At 39.7% G+C, this 18,660-nt stretch overlaps 5 protein-coding genes and 1 long non-coding RNA gene across 9 annotated transcripts in view; 3 read left to right on the top strand and 3 right to left on the bottom strand.

Annotated features, from left to right (window-relative positions):
• Positions 1 to 3,547, bottom strand: part of LOC129754667 (UDP-glucuronic acid decarboxylase 1) — a 63,741-nt gene extending 60,194 nt beyond the window's left edge. For both annotated transcript variants that reach the window (XR_008739057.1, XM_055750848.1), the window contains exons 1-2: positions 3,368 to 3,547; positions 1,975 to 2,330 (exon numbers count right to left, since the gene is read on the bottom strand). Coding sequence is in view for 1 of the 2 variants with exons in the window: in XM_055750848.1 (XP_055606823.1) it covers positions 1,975 to 2,330; positions 3,368 to 3,428 (417 nt within the window). In the remaining variant the exon portion in view is untranslated. The remainder of the gene's footprint in view (positions 1 to 1,974; positions 2,331 to 3,367) is intronic.
• A 1,577-nt stretch (positions 3,548 to 5,124) lies between these two features.
• Positions 5,125 to 6,537, bottom strand: LOC129756540 (uncharacterized). Of its 3 annotated transcripts, none has more exons than XR_008739484.1 (3): positions 6,003 to 6,537; positions 5,820 to 5,933; positions 5,125 to 5,353 (listed from the first exon to the last, which is right to left on the bottom strand). It is a non-coding gene; the product is annotated as an uncharacterized LOC129756540 (long non-coding RNA). The 3 variants fall into 3 exon arrangements; XR_008739483.1 differs by having other exon boundaries at positions 5,825 to 5,933; XR_008739482.1 differs by having other exon boundaries at positions 5,825 to 6,320; positions 6,397 to 6,537.
• Positions 6,538 to 7,144: 607 nt separating this feature from the next.
• Positions 7,145 to 8,950, top strand: LOC129753963 (trichohyalin-like). The gene is made up of 3 exons (XM_055749816.1): positions 7,145 to 7,333; positions 7,394 to 7,484; positions 7,551 to 8,950. The coding sequence occupies exon 3, from the start codon at positions 7,787 to 7,789 to the stop codon at positions 8,948 to 8,950; it is 1,164 nt and encodes a 387-aa protein (XP_055605791.1). The 5' UTR covers positions 7,145 to 7,333; positions 7,394 to 7,484; positions 7,551 to 7,786.
• A 3,379-nt stretch (positions 8,951 to 12,329) lies between these two features.
• LOC129753962 (uncharacterized) lies at positions 12,330 to 13,989 on the top strand. The gene is made up of 4 exons (XM_055749815.1): positions 12,330 to 12,451; positions 12,526 to 13,042; positions 13,215 to 13,836; positions 13,961 to 13,989. Exons 1-4 carry the CDS (start codon positions 12,330 to 12,332, stop codon positions 13,987 to 13,989), a joined length of 1,290 nt encoding a protein of 429 aa, XP_055605790.1.
• A 60-nt stretch (positions 13,990 to 14,049) lies between these two features.
• Positions 14,050 to 15,501, top strand: LOC129751899 (uncharacterized). Its single transcript, XM_055747665.1, has 2 exons — positions 14,050 to 15,381; positions 15,442 to 15,501. The coding sequence occupies exon 1, from the start codon at positions 14,103 to 14,105 to the stop codon at positions 15,153 to 15,155; it is 1,053 nt and encodes a 350-aa protein (XP_055603640.1). The 5' UTR covers positions 14,050 to 14,102; the 3' UTR covers positions 15,156 to 15,381; positions 15,442 to 15,501.
• A 1,331-nt stretch (positions 15,502 to 16,832) lies between these two features.
• Positions 16,833 to 18,401, bottom strand: LOC129751897 (mitochondrial chaperone BCS1). The gene is given in 5 exon segments (XM_055747663.1): positions 16,833 to 17,430; positions 17,432 to 17,685; positions 17,752 to 17,995; positions 17,997 to 18,223; positions 18,294 to 18,401. Coding segments are annotated over 4 exon segments (1,275 nt in total). The 5' UTR covers positions 18,216 to 18,223; positions 18,294 to 18,401; the 3' UTR covers positions 16,833 to 16,872.
• Between the last annotated feature and the right edge of the window lie 259 nt (positions 18,402 to 18,660).

The raw sequence follows: 18,660 nt of genomic DNA, 5'->3' as shown, positions 1-18,660 counted from the left end.
TTTTGTCCTTTATGTCATTTTTGTCATTTTTGTCATTTTTCTCATATTTGACATTTTTGTCATTTTCGTCATTTTCGTCGTTTTTGTCATTTTCATCATTTTCGTCATTTTTGTAATTTTTGTGATTTTTGTGATTTTTGTCATTCTTGTCATTTTTGTTATTTTCGTCATTTTCGTCATTTTTGTCATTTTTGACACTTTTGTCATTTTTGTCATTTTTGTCATTTTTGTCATTTTTGTCATTTTTGTCATTTTTGTCATTTTTGTCATTTTTGTTATTTTTGTCATTTTTTGTCATTTTTGTCATTTTTGTCATTTTTGTCATTTTTGTCATTTTTGTCATTTTTGTCATTTTTGTCATTTTTGTCATTTTTGTCATTTTTGTCATTTTTGTCATTTTTGTCATTTTTGTCATTTTTGTCATTTTTGTCATTTTTGTCATTTTTGTCATTTTTGTCATTTTTGTCATTTTTGTCCTTTATGTCATTTTTGTCATTTTCGTCATGTTTGTCATTTTTGTCAGTTTTGTCATTTTTGTCATTTTTGTCATTTTTGTCATTTTTGTCATTTTTGTCATTTTTGTGATTTTTGTGATTTTTGTGATTTTTGTCATTTTTGTCCTTTATGTCATTTTTGTCAATTTTGTCATTTTTGTCATTTTTGTCTTTTTTGTCATTTTTGTCATTTTTGTCATTTTTGTCATTTTTGTCATTTTTGTCATTTTTGTCATTTTTGTCATTTTTGTCATTTTTGTCATATTCATCATTTCTGTCATTTCTGTCAATTTTTGCCATTTTTGTCTTTTTTGTCATTTTTGTCATTCTTGTCATTTTTGTCATTTTTGTCATTTTTGTCATTTTTGTCATTTTAATCATTTTTGTCATTTTTGTGATTTTTGTGATTTTTGTAATTTTTGTCATTTTTGTCATTTTTGTCATTTTTTTCGTTTTTGTCATTTTTGTCATTTTTGTCATTTTTGTCATTTTTGTCATTCTTGTCATCCTTGTAATTTTTGTCACTTTTGTCATTTTTGTCACTTTTGTCACTTTTGTCAGTTTTGTGATTTTTGTGATTTTTGTAATTTTTGTCATTTTTGTCATTTTTGTCATTTTTTCATTTTTGTCATTTTTGTCATTTTTGTCATTTTTGTCATTTTTGTAATTTTTGTCATTTTTGTCATTCTTATCATCCTTGTAATTTTTGTCACTTTTGTCATTTTTGTCACTTTTGTCACTTTTGTCAGTTTTGTCAGTTTTGTCAGTTTTGTCAGTTTTGTCACTTTTGTCCTTATTGTCATTTTTGTCTTTTTTGTCATTTTTGTCATTTTTGTCATTTTTGTCATTTTTGTCATTTTTGTCATTTTTGTCATTTTTGTCATTTTTGTCATTTTTGTCATTTTTGTCATTTTTGTCATTTTTGTCATTTTTGTCATTTTTGTCATTTTTGTCATTTTTGTCATTTTTGTCATTTTTGTCATTTTTGTCATTTTTGTCATTTTTGTCGTTTTTGTCATTTTTGTCATTTTAGTCATTTTTGTCATTTTAGTCTCTTTTTTTTATTATTTTGGTCATTTTGGTAATTTTTGTCATTTTAGTGATTTTTGTGATTTTTGTGATTTTTGTGCGATTTTCCAAAAACTACTTTTTTCAAAATAAAATCGAATTTTGCCATTTTTGTCATTTTTCTGCGATCACACATGCATTGAAATATCGTAATAAAAAATTCCACGTGTCGATTTCTTTCAATCTGTAGAATATTTCTTATGAATGTTAATATCACTCAGAAATATCCACGCGTTTCCGAGACATTAAGATTTCGAATAGTGTTTTCTTTAGGGTATTAAAAATGGACTCGTATAGCACGAACGCACATGATTTTGCAATCCAATAATAACAAAAATTATTCAAACGAACAATTTTTCTGATTAGAAAACCATCATTTAAAAAGAATCAAACAAACACGTGTGCTACTCACCAATATCCGTTTCCGATTCTTGTAGTTTAAAAACGTTACATCCGGATACCGGCGTGGAATACGTCCTTCCAGTTCTTGAATTTTGCGCTCCAGCACCAGGATCTGCTTCTTGGCCTGGTGCAACTCTTCCAGGTGAGCTTCACGATCGCCAGGCGCACCCACTAGTACGTTGTTGTTCTCTACATTGCGCAATACCACTTTTTCCCCATCATCAGGTTTCAGACGATGGTCAAACCGGTGGTGTTCGTACCGGGTCCGGTCAACTTCGTTATCCAGCAGCCCAGCATCGGCATTCCCTATACCCAGGGTAAGCTTCGCCCCGGTCGGATTACCCCACGATTTGTACAGGCAAACAACTGCAAACAACAGATGACCGGTCGCGCGCGAAGCATTCATGTGGACACGCGGAGGTGTGTTGCGCATTGAGGGATAAGAAAAGAGGGAACACAACGAAAAATTAACACCTTAAGCAAATAGTGTGTCGTGGTGTGTATTTTTTGCCCTCTCAAGATTGCTGGGGTGATATTCGATTCGCGTGTTCACTATGTTGTCACAGCGAGATTCCGATTGAGCTTCTAAAGTCTCCGTTTTTATCTCAAATACAATTAATTGAATTAATAGATGTTTTTATTTAGATACTTGGATCTGAATGTTTAATGTTGGGTTGGCCAAATCATAAACATAACTGTTCCGTAACTTTAACGAATTTTTAATTACAGAACATATACTTAGCGAAATTTAGAATTTTAAAACGTATTAAGCTAATGTAACTAATCGTATTTTTTTTTGGATTGCAACGTATGACAAAAGAAAATTAGCTGAACATTCTAGATTTGACTCATTTAAATTTCAAAAATACCTATGTTAAAAAATTGTGGAAAAAAAACATCATCAACGTTCATTTTTATCATTTTTGAAGTGTGCATCCGTCATTCAAATCATTTCAAAATCCTCCACCGACCAATCCCATCCGCAGTCAAATACTGAAAGATAATCTCCGGTGCTATTTCATAACTATTTGTTTGCACATTTGCATCACCACTTTTAAGCTCTCTCATCTGGCGCAGGAACGCAGCCAAGGTTCCCAATGTTGTCGGTATGTTTGTTTTGGGTAACAAACGATCAATCCTGTCATTTCTGATGACCGAAACTTGGAAACTCATAGGAACGGGTTTATCCCGATAGGATCCCTTAGGGAAGAAGGCTTCTAATGGCTTATCTCATTCGTCAGCGCACATTGTTATCTCGACGTGAAAGAAGACACTATTCACACAACAAAGAAAGCTTGGTGGGGTCACAAAAATAGATCACATCACACTATGCAGTCGGGAACCAGAATTCGCGGAAAGTTGATTCCGAGCTAGAGCCAACCCGACGAAGGAAACCAACTCACCGAGCACTGTGGCCACACCGAACGCAAATAGTTGCTTCATCTTTCGCTTCGAAAGCACCATTACTGACTGAACAGGCAGAAGAAATCGGTTTCCAGCTGACTCCCCAGATCAGATAGTATCCATCCGTGAAAACGAACCGAGTTGTTTCAATTTTCCTTCCCTTTTGGTATTATTATTATTATTTAGCACCTTTTTGTCATCGCTTTTTGCCATCCACGGGCCACCCCCTCCTTGAAATAAACACAAAACACGCTTGGACAAAATATCACACTAGTTAGTTATTTTACACATTCAGTCTTCTATGCATCGCCAGCAAACGAAAACTTTTTTGATTATTTTTGAAACAACAAGCTACCCGCATAGGTTAATACGATACTCTGAATCTTCCGTATTATTCTTTTCTGATTACATTAATAGTAACGTTCTAAGATGCGTCTTGGCTCGATGTGCTGTTGCTAGAACGAATAAAATATTATTTCTGGAAGATACGATTAATATTCTGCGAAACAAATTGATTATTTTTGCAACGCACCGAAATGATAACAAAATATTTCAGAAAGATACAATTCTCGCGTGAGCTTTCATTACGTCGAATGAAACAAAATTTGAAAAATAGAGATATTCACTAAAAAAGCTTCATTATAACATTATCTACCTATGTGATTGATAAAACAATCAATTTAAACCCTTTTAATATATAAAATGTAAGACTTCCAAAATGACGAATGAAACAAAACCTTGATTGCCAATTTCAATGTTGCTTACGTCCGTTCTTCCAAACGGCGAATGTGCAGAGGAAAAAAACCTGGCACATTCGCTATGGATTCCATGAGGAAACAAGTGTGGTAGAGGTTATCAGAATATCAACCTGGCAATGAATATTATTTCAGATTCTTCTTTTCAAGCGTTCTTAAATCGATACTCAAGCAGGCTTTCGAACGCTGTAAAATAATGCAGCAAGGAAAAGAAACCGAACAGCAGCAGTAGCAGCAAACCTAACAACTAACTGCATCAGGCTGAGCGGCAGCAGCCTGCTGCTGTTAGTCACCCAATCACCCGATTCACACTTTTATTACGCATTCACTAATAAATTTACCGCTACACTCGACAACTTACTAAGTTAACGTTCACTATGCCGAGAAAATTGTAAATTTACCGGTAATTGCCTCAGAAACATTTGTGCGTAAGTGCAAGTTGAACGAATCAAAGGACGAAAGAAAAGAGACGAATGAAACAAATTTCCCCTCCAAACGACGAATGTGTTCAGACGTATGAACGATTTATGTTTGAATATGTCGTATGATCCTATATGATTAAAAAATAGCTCTAAAAATTGCAAAAAATTAAATTCATAATGTGGAATATCTGACACAATTAGTTTCCATGAATATTGCGTATTTTTTGAAGGGTTATCGGCGAAGGAATGAAAATAGGATTTGAAAAACACTCTTCAAATTTCAGAACCGTTTTTCTCGGTTCGGTGTTTCTGTTTCATTCGACGTAATGAAAGCTCACGCGAGAATTAATGGTTTTCAAAATAAACTGCGTAATTTTGCAACACGCTCCAATTTGCTCCCGAATAGGATTGCACCGTGAAAACACCATGAATTCCATATTCACAAACCTTAAGTTTGCTCACATAACAGAGTTTGCTCACATAACAGATAAAGAATAATTTTTTATTGCTTATTTCAACATTAAATATAGATACATAAACATAAAATGTTCTTTTACATTATAAGTGATGGAACAAAACACTATTGTATACAAAGCTTGAGACACTTTACACTCCTACGAGTTTTTTTTCCTACCTTTTCATGGCAAATATAGGAATAGGCAGTAGCAGCCTAGATATTAGGCAAAAAATTCAGGGCTATACGGCTGTTCGTCTTGGTTTCCGCAATTTTCATCTCGATCGGCCTCAACATCCAGTACGGATTTGCTTCCGCACGCTCTAGCATGGATTGAAGTAGGGATCATGGAATCTGGAAAAAGGTTGAATTGAATCTTTTAGAATAATAATTAATTTGGTTTGTGATAAGGATCTCGATGAGAAAAATAATTTAAGACAATACTGAAAAGCTTTATATAAGAATAAAACTCCTAAATTTGTATTTCAATATTGAAAGCATTTCGGGCTACTGAGTCCAAGTCTACTTTCAAGGTAGGTTTAAAATTCATATTATTTAATTGATACTGATAAAATTTTATATTCAGAGACTATTTCGATTGAATGATTCATTTAATCAATTCGCAATCAAGGTTTATGTAGAGTAACAAATTTAGCAAGCATATAAAAAATTTTCAAGGTAATGGTCAAATATGCATATTTGGCTTTCTTTTTCTCAGGAAAAATAATTATATTTTTCCTGGCATACCTTTGTCAGTAAGAACGATTCAAATTAAGAATTTGAATTTAGGAACTAAGAATTACAATTTAGGATTCTCTACCTCACCTGGCCCGATAAAAAAGCTCTTCCTCCTCTGCTCTGAATTAGTGCATTGAATAATTTCCAAGCACCTTCAATAGCTTTTCTCCGGCAGCCACTCGGAACAGAAACTATCCTGCGAAGAGAATCAACCACAAGTAGATTTATAATAATTTATATAAAAACATGAAAAAATAATACAAACCAAAACCAATCTTAGCGCCATTAACCGCCTTCCGGACAATCGGCCCTCTGAAGATGGAAAATAATGAGTCAGGGGGTTTCCGGTTGGCTAAAATACGAAACCGAGGGAAAATATTATTTTAACTTCTTGTTGCTGCTTCCTCTTACTCTGAATGTTTTTTTCTTCGAAATTCTATATGTATGTACGCCGACGGCTGGTGCACCTTTTTCATCCATCTTCCGGATTCTGATAGCCGCCCAAAAACAACCACATTACCTCTCATAACCATATTTATCCAATGGTTTCATCCTTTTTCGGAGATTCCCTTCGAGTTGTGACCTAGAAAAAAAAACAAAACAAGAATCGTTATTTCCAGACGGCAGAACAAAACAAATTTTTTCTCATTCAAACTTACCAATTTCCAATGGAAAACGATCTGAAATCAAATGTCCGGCAAACAAACAATTAAATTTGAGGCGATTTTAAATATTTAAGCGGTCTATTCACAAAAAGACGCTTTTAATTGTAAATACTCATTACACCGCCATCTAAAAGCTTTTGAAATTCGCTTTAGCATCCCCTTCCAACACAATTCCAACAACAGCAAACTTTTTATACAGAGCATGAATAATTGAGTTTTAGTCCAAGTATGTATATTGGCAACCCAAAACTATCCAAAATTGAATTTGTGATATACAAATTTTGAGCAACAACCGATTAGTTATAATGAAAGTGTAATCGCAATACATTTTATGAATAAGTCAGTTTTTCCGTGTAATATTAATTTGAATTCTAACGTTTGAAGCACGATCGTGTTTTTCCCGAAATGCTTTACATTAGGCTTGTTCAGTGACTGTTTAACGAATATGCAAACTCAAAAACTAAGGTACACCGGGGTAAGTGTGGACGGGTTTTCGTATAGTTCAACTTTAAAAAATCATTGAAAAATCAGCAGTGAAGTAATTTTCATAAAATTACGTTCAATGTGATGCAAAACATGTTGTTTACAAACGCTGAAGAGATGAGCTCGATAGAAGCAAAGCGAGAAAAGTTATCACGTAAATTGGTTTGGCTGGTGTCTTCACTTACCCCGCTTTATGGGGTAAGTGTGGACGGTAGATGTTGAGCGTGTAAAAACTGCGCGACTCGGCAGCCTCGTCGGAAAGTGAGCTAAAATATATCAACAAGAACGGGGGGAAAACAAACAGAAAAACCCGGCAAAACGTTTATCATCGTAGCCTGCGTAGTGAAGAAATATTTACCACTGTTAAGTTCCCAAAGAATTATTTTAATCCGATTGTTAGTACGGGAGTGAATTATTTGATAAAATAGTTAGTTGTATAGTGCAAATAGTAAGTGGGGGTTGATTTGTATCTGAAGTGTTTCCTAAAATTGTATTTCATACTAACTAGGTCACCCCGACTGAAGCTAACCAGCAACAGTAATTGCAAGTCCGTTGATCGATGCAAACAACTATACATTTATAGAGAAAACTATTGTATCGTAAGTAATCTCTATTTGAATTATTAATTTATTAGCCTAACTAAATACTAAATTTGTTAACTAAAGGAATCGACACTAAAAAAGTGCAGAAAGTCTTCTCGATCCACATAAGCTAGAGTGAGTGCCCGAGCAGAAGAAAACTAAATGTAAGAATTGATTAAATGATGTCTAAAGTTTATAACTAACTAAAATATAATCTTTTAGCTTCAAGCTGCTATACTTTAAACGCTGCTTTGAGGATTCGTTTTTTTCACTAAATCCGAACACTTGAAGATTTACAATCTTCCGGACATAACCTCAAGATGTCGGATCCGGCGAATGATACGATCAGGAATGTGGAGAAATCGGTCAACAATCGCAACTGCATGTATTGCGAGGAAGTTGATAGTGAAGATGACATGGTCCAATGCGACATGTGTAGCTTTTGGAGTCACTATCAATGCGCGGGAGTTACCGAGGCAGTGAAGAGTGTACCATGGAACTGCACGAAATGCAGTAATTTGCTGCACGTTCCCAAAATAAGGAAACCTGTTAAAAAGAACGTTTCCAAACGAACGGGAAGTGCCAAAAGCGATGTCGGAACGGAGCTTCGAGAAGGTCGGCCATCGATTCAAGAATCTCTGAGCCTTCTCGAACAAGAATCGGCTGCGATCGAGCAGCAACTGCAGGAGGAGAAAATACTGCACGACAAACGCTTGGAATTGGAGAGATCGGTGAACGAAAAAAGGCGTGCGCTGCAACAAAAGATGCAGGAGGAGAAACTTCGCCAGGAGAAGCTGCAACTAGAACAGCAATTGGCGGACCACAAGGACTTCTTGATCCGGCAGAAGCAGATGCGCGACCAGTTCCGGAAAATGAAAGCCGATCTGAGTCAGGAGTTTGAGAACGATGAAGAGGACAGCGATCCGGATGTTGGTTCCGTGAAGACGAAGGCGTGGGTAGAGACGCAAGAAGATCCCCGCGGAGCTTATCCCAAGAAGCCGGCAGCAGCGCCAAGGAGTTTCCCTCTCACTGTGCGTAACGCGTTGGTGGAACGGCATGGCGAGACAGATTCGGAACAGAGCGGAATTGGACGCCAACGCAAACACGAACCATTGGCGACGTCATCGAAAGGCGAGGCTCAAGCGGAGAAGAAGAAGAATGGGGACACCGACCATCGTTTCAAAGAGCTGTTGGAGCACTATTTGAAGGCAAATGGATCGCAACAGGAGCCGGAAGCATCCGAACCGGAAGAGTCTGAGCTGGAAAAGCTTGAACAGGCTTTGATTAGGAAGTTGTTAGAACGTAACACGTTAGGACGAGCTTGTAGTGTTAGTTCAGGGCCGACTAAAGAACAGTTGGCTGCACGCGAGCTGCGTCCAAACATCTTCCTACTTTTCGAGGCGAGCCAGAGGTGTGGCCCCAATTCATCAGCTGCTTCGAATACACCACGGAGGCGTGTGGGTACACCAATACCGACAATTTGAAGAGACTTCAAGACAGCCTTCAAGGACTAGCCAAGGAAGCAGTTCAAAGCCGGTTGCTCATGCCTGAGTCGGTGCCTGAGGTCATCGAAGATCTGCGTCAACTGTTCGGTAATCCGGAAAAGCTGTTGAAGTCACTGATGGCGAAAGTACGGAAGGTACAAGCCCCTCGAGTGGACAAGTTAGAGTCGTTCCTGTACTTCGGGATCACAGTAAAGCAGTTGTGTGATCACCTTGTTGCGGCCAAGCTACACGACCACTTGAGCAACCCCATGCTGGTAGCGGAACTCGTCGATAAGCTGCCATCCGATTATCAATTGGATTGGGTACGCTTTAAGAGAGGTAGGACTGATCTTCCTCTTCGTATGTTTGCTGATTTCATGAAGGGAATCGTGTCGGAAGTTTCTGAGGTGGCTGACTTCAACGGGGAGCAGAACACTGCGGTTGCGGAAGGACGGCGAATGTACAAAAGGAAGGAGCGCGTGAATACCCACGACACTAAAGTGTTTCCGGTCGTGCAGAATACGATGCCGGCGAGAACGAGAAAACCCTGCCCGATGTGCAATCGCACAGACCACAAACTAAGGTTCTGTGACGATTTTTCGTCGATGTCATTACCGGATCGTCAAAGGTTGGTCGATAGACTCAAGCTGTGCAACATTTGTCTGTGTGACCATGGGAAGATGAAGTGCACTTTCAAAGTACGGTGCGAGATACGGAGCTGCAAAGGAAACCACCACACGCTGCTGCACAGGCACGAGGAAGCAGTTAACGTTACCGTGGCGGAATGCAACCCACATTATAATGTCGATCGGTCAGTAATCTTCCGAATGATACCGATTACTTTGCATCATGGAGGAAAGGCGGTTCAAACCTTGGCGTTCCTGGACGAAGGAGCTTCAACAACACTTGTTGAGAGCTCTCTAGCAGAATCGTTGGGCGTCGAGGGAACTCCGGAACCCCTGGTCATCGTGTGGACAGGAAATGTTAAGCGGAATGAAGATAGTTCGAGGAAAATCGACCTGCTGGTATCTGCCGTGGATTCTCGTAGAAAGTTCATGATGTCGTCTGCCCACACTGTCGGAGAATTGAAGCTGCCTCTACATAGGGCCTGTTACAGAAGCATCGTAGATAAATATCACCACTTAGATGGAGTTCCTTTGTCGAGTACCAAAATGGAAGTTCCCAGAGTACTTATCGGCCTCGACAACCTTCATCTATTCGCTCCTCTGGAGTCCAAGGTTGGTGCACCAGGAGAACCGATAGCCGTACGTTCAGCGTTGGGTTGGGCAATCTACGGTCCTGATTCGAAACTTGAGCAGCAGCAGTATCACTATTTGAACCATCATCTTGTTCAAAGTTTGAACAATCGTCAGCTTCACGATCTGATGGCGGAGCAGTACGCTCAGGAAGAGCTTCATGTAGCACAAGGCAACCCCATAGAATCGGAGGAAATCCGGAGAGCCCGTGAGACCCTTGAATCGACAACTGTCCGAGTAGGAGACCGCTTCGAAACGGGGCTACTTTGGAAGCAGGAGCCTGTTTTTCCAGATAGCTATCCGATGGCGCTGAACCGACTGAAGAGCCTGGAACGACGTTTTCAACGAGAGCCGCATATGAAGCAGAACGTGAACCAGCAGATTGAATACTACCTGACCAAAGGTTACTGTCATAAGGCCACGGCAGAAGAGCTGAAGAGTACCAATCCTTCTTCCGTGTGGTATCTTCCTCTTAATGTCGTGCTGAATCCTAAGAAACCGCATAAGGTACGTTTGGTGTGGGACGCGGCGGCCAAATCGCAGGGTGTTTCTCTCAATTCGTATCTGCTCAAAGGCCCCGATCTATTGGCATCACTTCCGGCGGTCATCAGCAAGTTTCGAGAGCGACGAGTTGCAGTGGGAGGTGACATCAAAGAGATGTACCATCAGCTCAGGATTAGAGACGCAGACAAGCAGGCGCAAAGGTTTCTTTTCCGGTTCCCGGAAGACGATCATCCTACCGTTTTCGTCATGGACGTCCCGCATACTAAAAAACTGAATCTCAAACAGTCTTTACGATTCATCTACTGCTCTGTAAATAGTGATTGTCACTGTAAACGTAGCTATAATATTGAACTTTTACTTCAACAACGATAAGAATCTTTTATGGACGTTAATGTGAAAATGTGATGATTTCTGAAAAGGTGAAAGATACCATTCAACGATTTACTTCAGTTTTATCAATAATCGTACAAAAGATCTCGAACCGTTATCTGTAGCGTTCATGCCTTCTGTCAAAATGGTACAGACCTGTTCTATGTACATTCAAATTTGATCTCTAAAAAAAACTGTTACATAAATCGTATAGTTTCCATTATTAATAATTAAACATTTGTATAATTCATCATTGAACAGAGCTAAGCAAATATTGACAGCACATGCTCAAGTCAGCCATTTTTGTTCGATTTTTTTCTTGTTGCGGCGAAAACAAATTGGGGCTCTTTTTAAAAGATGAAATATTTTAGAAATCAGCCAATGAAGGTAAGCTTCAAACATAATGTCGTGTGTTGATAAGTTTTTAATTATCGATTTGCATTTTTCAGCTCCATGAGAGTGCTCCTGAGGCACTTTTTTACATTCCGAGGAAAGGCCGATCGCGACATGAAATTGATCAAGAGGGACATGAAACCCGATATATTGAATTTTGTTTTAAGGTGGGTAACAGTGCAAGTGCAAGATGAGAGTGCAAGTGTTAAAATGTGAAATTAATAAATACAATGAATAAAGAAATTTAACAAAAATATTTGTATCGTTATATTTTATTGAGACCGTACTGACTAGCGTTTTTTATTCTTAAACTGACTGTAAGTATTACAGTATTTTTGTATCGTTTCTTATCAGTTTAATGATATAATCTAATACTTTTTTCAATGGTTACGTTATATGAGGCACCATATACAAAACAGTAATCTTAGTACAAACGGTTCGTACAATGATCATTCCGATTTCCGTAACAGTTCGATTGACGATTTGATAAATCGTTTAAAATATGCCTACACATGTTCATTCTAGAAACAGTTCAATGCCCTGAAAACGTTATTTATAAGCGTTTTATAAACCATTCCCTAACTGTTGCTAAAACAGTGTCTCCATATAGAGGTTTTAATAGTTTTAAACAGTAACATAACTTAACGCCATATTCAACAGACCGTCGTTTTGGAATTCAAGATAAGTGCAATGTTTTTTATGGTTTCTGATATAATTTTCTAAACGTTTTTTTACACTGTTTCTAATCGTTTTATAACTACTACAGGAACTGTTATGTTACAATATTTTCGTATTCGGGGTGGCCACCTTCGGCGCTGCCAGTTCTCCATGCTCGGCGCAATACGTCAAGAACCTGAATGCCCAGCAGTTTTCCACTCGTTATCCAGCAGCAGCACAGGCCATCGTTCACCGCCATTATGTCGATGACTACTACGACAGCTTCGACACCGAAGAGGAAGCCATCGAGCGAACCAGGGAGGTACGTTGGATCCACTCGAAAGGTGGATTCGAGATCACCAACTGGACGTCTAATTCTACAGCTGTTCTTCGAAGTTTGGGAGTGGGTGGTGGCTCCAGAGAGTCAATCCATTTGAACCAAGACAAGGTGACGGATTACGAACGAGTTCTCGGCATCATGTGGGACACACAGAACGACGTGTTTTCCTTTGCGGTACCCACAAACGCAGCAGCTACAGAGGCAGAACCACCAAAGAAAAGGGGAGTCCTGAGCACGGTCATGTCGCTGTTCGATCCAATCGGCCTGTTAGCTCCATTTACGGTGTTAGGAAAGATGCTCATGCAAGACCTGTGGCGAGCGGGTTGCGACTGGGACCAGCGAATCGACGGAGAGTGCCTGGATAAGTGGCGACAGTGGGTCGCAATGTTTTCTCTGGTCGAGGGTGTTCGGATTCCAAGATGCAACTTTGGATCGACACCTTCTGACCGATTTGGCCAAATACAGCTACATATCTTCAGTGATGCCGGGGAGAATGCGTACGGAAGTGTTGCGTATCTACGGATTTGTGTGGACAATAATGTTAAATGTTCGTTGGTGATGGCTCGATCGAAAGTAGCACCGATAAAACTTCTTTCCATTCCACGGCTTGAACTGAAAGCAGCAGTCTTGGGAGCGCACCTGAGTCACACCGTTAAGAACAACCATTCCTATTCATCAAATCTTCTACTGGAGTGATTCTCGTACCGTTCTCTCCTGGATTCAATCCGACCAACGTCGTTATCAGCCGTTCGTCGGCTTTCGAATCGGAGAAATTCTGAGCCTCTCCAAGCTGACAGACTGGCGCTACGTTCCGACCAAGCTAAATGTAGCAGATTCGCTCACCAAATGGGGTCGTCTTCCGGATCTTTCGAGCGAAGGTTCATGGTTTCGTGGCCCGGAGTTCCTGTACCAGCAGCCGTCGGAATGGCCTCAACAGAATCTTCCCGCTGCAAATACACGAACGGAAATCAAGGCAATACACCTTTTTCACGGTGTTGAGCTTCCAAGTTGCTTTATCGACGTGACTAGATTTTCGAAGTGGAATGTTGCAGTTCGCACCGTGGCATGCATTTTCCGATTCATCTCCAACTGCCGGCGCCGAGCCGCTGGCAAATCCATCGAAGCAGTCCTTTCGACTCCAAAGCTTAAAAAGCTCATCAAGGTTGAAATTCCCTTTGTAGTGGTTCCGTTGCGGCAAGACGAGCATCGATGTGCCGAAAATACTCTCTTCAGGTTGGCTCAAAGCGAGTCGTACAGCGACGAAATCAAGATATTGAAGAAGAATGCAGAATTACCTTTTCAAAATTGGTTTCCACTAGAAAAGTCCAGCCCTCTCTACAAGCTTGTGCCCTTGATCGACGCCGATGGTGTGTTGAGGATGGAAGGTCGTTCTGAAAAGGCAGAGTTCCTCCCTTTCGATCTTCGCTTTCCAATAATTCTACCAAGATCTCACTACGTTACGGATCTTTTAATTCAACAATACCATGAAAGGTTTGGGCATGGATTTCGAGAGACGGTGAAGAATGAAATCAAGCAACGTTTTCTGATTAGCGGTCTTACCAATTCGATAAGACGAACCGAACGAAGCTGCGTGTGGTGTAAGGTCCGAAAATGTCTGCCGAAGAATCCACGAATGGCTGCACTTCCTGTACAAAGATTAACTCCATTTAAACGTCCATTTAACTTCGTGGGCATTGATTACCTGGGTCCTGTTGAAGTCGTCGTCGGCCGCCGCAGAGAAAAACGCTGGGTTGCGGTGTTCACGTGCATGGTTGTTAGAGCGGTGCATTTGGAAGTTGTCCACAGTCTTACCGCGCAATCATGCATCATGGCGATCCGCCGTTTCATCAGCCGCCGAGGTCCAGCCTCCGAATACTTCACAGACAACGGGACGAACTTCCGAGGTGCGAGTAAGGAGATAATCCAACGGGTACGAGAAATTGATGCTGTTTGTGCCGATGAATTTACGACTGCTATCACGAGTTGGCACTTCATCCCACCTGGAACACCCCACATGGGAGGGGCGTGGGAAAGGATGGTGCGCTCGGTGAAGCAAGTCATGGCCACTTTGGACGACGGGCGTCGATTGAACGACGAAATCCTCCTGACTACGCTTGCTGAAACTGAGGACATGATCAACAGCCGGCCCCTTACTCTTGTAACCACGGACTCAGTGATGGGTGCACTTTGTCCAAATGTCTTCCTTCGAGGTTCAGATCCTAACGAGCCGCATGAAGTCATTCAACCTACGCATCCTGCAGAAGCACTTCGGGATGCTTACAAGAGATCGCAGCAGCTGTCCGACGAGTTATGGAAGCGGTGGATTAGAGAGTACGTGCCGACAGTCAACCAACGGTCCAAGTGGTTCTCCGAAACAAATCCTCTAAAGAAAGGGGATCTCGTATACGTGGTCGAAGGCAGTCGACGCAAAGCATGGGTTCGAGGAATCATCGAGGAGCCGATCGTTTCGGGTGACGGAAGAGTCCGTCAAGCTTTGGTACGCACAACTGGTGGTGTTTTTCGTCGTGGAACGGCAAATCTGGCTGTACTAGAGATTGCTGATAGAGTCCAGACGGTGGGTCCAGAGAGTGCCGCTCATCATGCAACTTTTGAGAATGGTGGTAACGCTGATCCGGTGGCTCCAGAGAGTGAATCCGGACCAGGTTTACGGGTGGGGGATTGTTGAGCGTGTAAAAACTGCGCGACTCGGCAGCCTCGTCGGAAAGTGAGCTAAAATATATCAACAAGAACGGGGGGAAAACAAACAGAAAAACCCGGCAAAACGTTTATCATCGTAGCCTGCGTAGTGAAGAAATATTTACCACTGTTAAGTTCCCAAAGAATTATTTTAATCCGATTGTTAGTACGGGAGTGAATTATTTGATAAAATAGTTAGTTGTATAGTGCAAATAGTAAGTGGGGGTTGATTTGTATCTGAAGTGTTTCCTAAAATTGTATTTCATACTAACTAGGTCACCCCGACTGAAGCTAACCAGCAACAGTAATTGCAAGTCCGTTGATCGATGCAAACAACTATACATTTTATAGAGAAAAACTATTGTATCGTAAGTAATCTCTATTTGAATTATTAATTTATTAGCCTAACTAAATACTAAATTTGTTAACTAAAGGAATCGACACTAAAAAAGTGCAGAAAGTCTTCTCGATCCACATAAGCTAGAGTGAGTGCCCGAGCAGAAGAAAACTAAATGTAAGAATTGATTAAATGATGTCTAAAGTTTATAACTAACTAAAATATAATCTTTTAGCTTCAAGCTGCTATACTTTAAACGCTGCTTTGAGGATTCGTTTTTTTCACTAAATCCGAACAGTAGATTTTTCCCTTTGATTTCTCAGGAAATTTTCCAAAAAAAATGGTTGAATACGTTACTTTATGGCTCGAACCGTCCCAAAATTTTGAAAAAAATTCATGATACTATTAGATACTATTACTTTCAATAATTATTGTGTGTAATTTATGTTGCAACACACGAGATTCGAATTTATCTAAAACACAGAACGAACAAGTAGTTTACCCAACTTGTCATGAATCATGATACGAATGCTAAATATAGCTAAATAATTCAATTCATGAAGGATGAAGGACAGAAAATTGAAAAAATTGTAAATATCAAGTCTTTTTAAAGCCGTCCACACTTACCCCAGGTAGGGGTTGGAGACAAAATTTTAGTTTTTTTGTAAATAAACTCTTTTTTCTTCATTTTTAACCGCCGTTTCTTTTCCTAACTGGTTGTTTGGGAATGTGAGGATTGTTTCAATGTAGAGTTTTTTCGTCGAGAGCCAGCTAGCTTAGGAGAAATTTGCGATTGAAAAAGATGCACATCAACTCTACATCGTAGTTGAAAATAGAAAATTCAAAAAAAAGTCGCTGTAAATATCCGTTACTGTCTGAATCGTATCTTTTTCAAAGTTATTAGACAGATTACAAGTAAATTGAACATTCTGCATTAAAAGTTTGAAAAAATAGTGCACAGTATTGTTTTAATAGCCAGCGTCCACACTTACCCCGCGTCCACACTTACCCCGGTGTACCTTATAACATAATAAATACATCAGCGAAATAAATCAAGAATAAAATTATTCATGAAATTCATTTTTAAATGTAATACAAATACCTACTTTCGATTCAAAAACAATAAGTATTATAGTAAAAATCTATCATAATTTGAAAATATCACATTGAATAAACTAGATTGATTGTTGGCAGTAAAGTTAAATCTTGTTAAATGTAATTTTCATTATACCAAATAAGGGGGGATAAGAACCTATAAAATGCCTTGATTAGAAGGCATGTCAAAAATTATACCTATCATTATCAGTCAAAAGCTGAAACATTCGATTTCATTATTTGTATTTTATAAACTTTTACAATACTTTACAACTTATGAACTATCCCAAATCTTGGGCACATTATCTAGTACCGTTTGCTGATCTGACATTTTATGGATCATAAAGTATCCCTGAATCTGTGCTGGACTAACTGGTTTTCCGATTTTCAGAACATTTTCCGCAAAAAGCTTCGAATTACTGACCGCTTCCTGTCCGGTGTAGAAACGCATAAACATCTGCTCCAGCTGATGTGTGGTGCAATGGCCTACAAACTCTTTAACATCCACCCGTCCTGGTCGAATGAGAGCTGGATCTAACCGCTCCAGATAGTTAGTCGTCATAAAGACAATTCTAGCTTCAGTGGAAGCGACACCATCTAGACAATTGAGTAAACCGCTGAAGGTTACACGATTCAGTCCTTCATAGGCAGCTTTTTGCATCTTGGTATCTTCACGAGAAACAAAAGCAGCATCAATGTCTTCCAGCAGAATGATCGACTGCTGCGGAGCCACATTCATGAGGTGATTCAATCGATCGTCCGTCAGACCTCGCTCGGACAGATTCAATAGACAAATGCCAAATTCAATTTCACCGGCTAGGGCGGTAATGAAAACTAGATTTCCCACAGCCTGGGGGACCATGTAGCAGATAACCTCGCCTATAGGGAATGCCTCGATCCGCATACCATTGGGGATTGTGAATAAATTCACGACAATCGGCCAATATCCGATCGGCGACACCAGCGTCTAGGACAACCGATTTTAGCGGGCGACGTTTCCGAGGATGACCAAATGGGCGCCATTCCGAACCCATGGCAGTGTACATAATTGTTTTTCCTTCAGTGTTCTTAAGCGCCAGCTGTCTGGCTGGAAAAAATAGAAAATAGCTTTAATAGTGTGTGGCAAAATATTGAAACCTCTATGTAAACTCACCTTCTTCAAGTATTTTGAAATATAGATTTTTGTCTCGACCAAATGCTGTCAACTGGACCGTCTCCCAAGGTACACCCATATGTAAATCCAGGGTATGCTGTTCCCTGGCTCGGTCTACCTTTATCCAGGTACCACCATATCGCATAATGTGCGTGCCGATGGAAGGTATGAAATCGTATTTGGTTTTTATATGACCAGTATCACGTTGCTGAAAAGAAGTTTCCACACTGAGATGCTGAGTGTGGTCGGGCTCCCTTCTGGGTTATCCACTGCAGCAGCCATTGGTAGGATTTGTCCCGACAGGGAACTTCCAGGGTAATCATATAATGCCTCCGAAATAAGATAAGCGCTCCCTGCATTCCTTTACGTAACATAGCAGCGCCAGCGCCTAAACCAAACAAGCCGAAACCTGCCCCAAAATACGGATTATCCGATAGCGCTCCGATGTACTCGGTTAAAGTCATGTTGAAGCCTGCAGAAGAAAGCTGAATTTAGATGAAAAAAAAACATTAAACTTGTACAGTTTATTTACAGGTATTTACCAGAAAACTTCAATCCACCATGCAAGAAATCGAACTGAACCGGTGCAATAAATCGCAAGAAAATTTTGTCCGAAATGTTTTGGTTATTTATCAGTATCACACGGTAAAAATATTTTCAAAAAAGTTTTTAATTTTCCGAACATGAACACGTCAGAAATTAAACCAAAATTGAGAATTATAATTCTATATCCTATTATACTTCCTAATCATATTTATTAATTTTTTTAAAACTTTTTATTTGAAACGGCTCATATTTACTTAAAAAACGTGGTTTCATAACTTCCTAAATTTCAAACGCGTTTTTCACGTTTCGAGCAAACGAAGCAAACTGCTAGTTTCGTCCTTATGAAATGTTACGCTAGTTTTA

Source organism: Uranotaenia lowii, chromosome 3 (genome assembly GCF_029784155.1).
Source record: "Uranotaenia lowii strain MFRU-FL chromosome 3, ASM2978415v1, whole genome shotgun sequence".
Taxonomy (NCBI): Eukaryota; Metazoa; Arthropoda; class Insecta; order Diptera; family Culicidae; genus Uranotaenia; species Uranotaenia lowii.
This window is presented reverse-complemented; position numbering and strand designations above follow the sequence as displayed.

Excerpts from the sequence above, each read along its gene's own strand:
- LOC129753963 (XM_055749816.1), top strand. The coding sequence starts at position 7,787 with ATGTCGGATCCGGCGAATGATACGATCAGGAATGTGGAGAAATCGGTC.
- LOC129753962 (XM_055749815.1), top strand. The coding sequence starts at position 12,330 with ATGCCCAGCAGTTTTCCACTCGTTATCCAGCAGCAGCACAGGCCATCG. Across the intron at positions 13,043-13,214 it reads TGGTGATGGCTCGATCGAAA|CCGTTCGTCGGCTTTCGAAT; the intron begins GTAGCACCGATA and ends CGTCGTTATCAG. Across the intron at positions 13,837-13,960 it reads GCCCTTGATCGACGCCGATG|GTTTGGGCATGGATTTCGAG; the intron begins GTGTGTTGAGGA and ends ATACCATGAAAG.
- LOC129751899 (XM_055747665.1), top strand. The coding sequence starts at position 14,103 with ATGGCTGCACTTCCTGTACAAAGATTAACTCCATTTAAACGTCCATTT.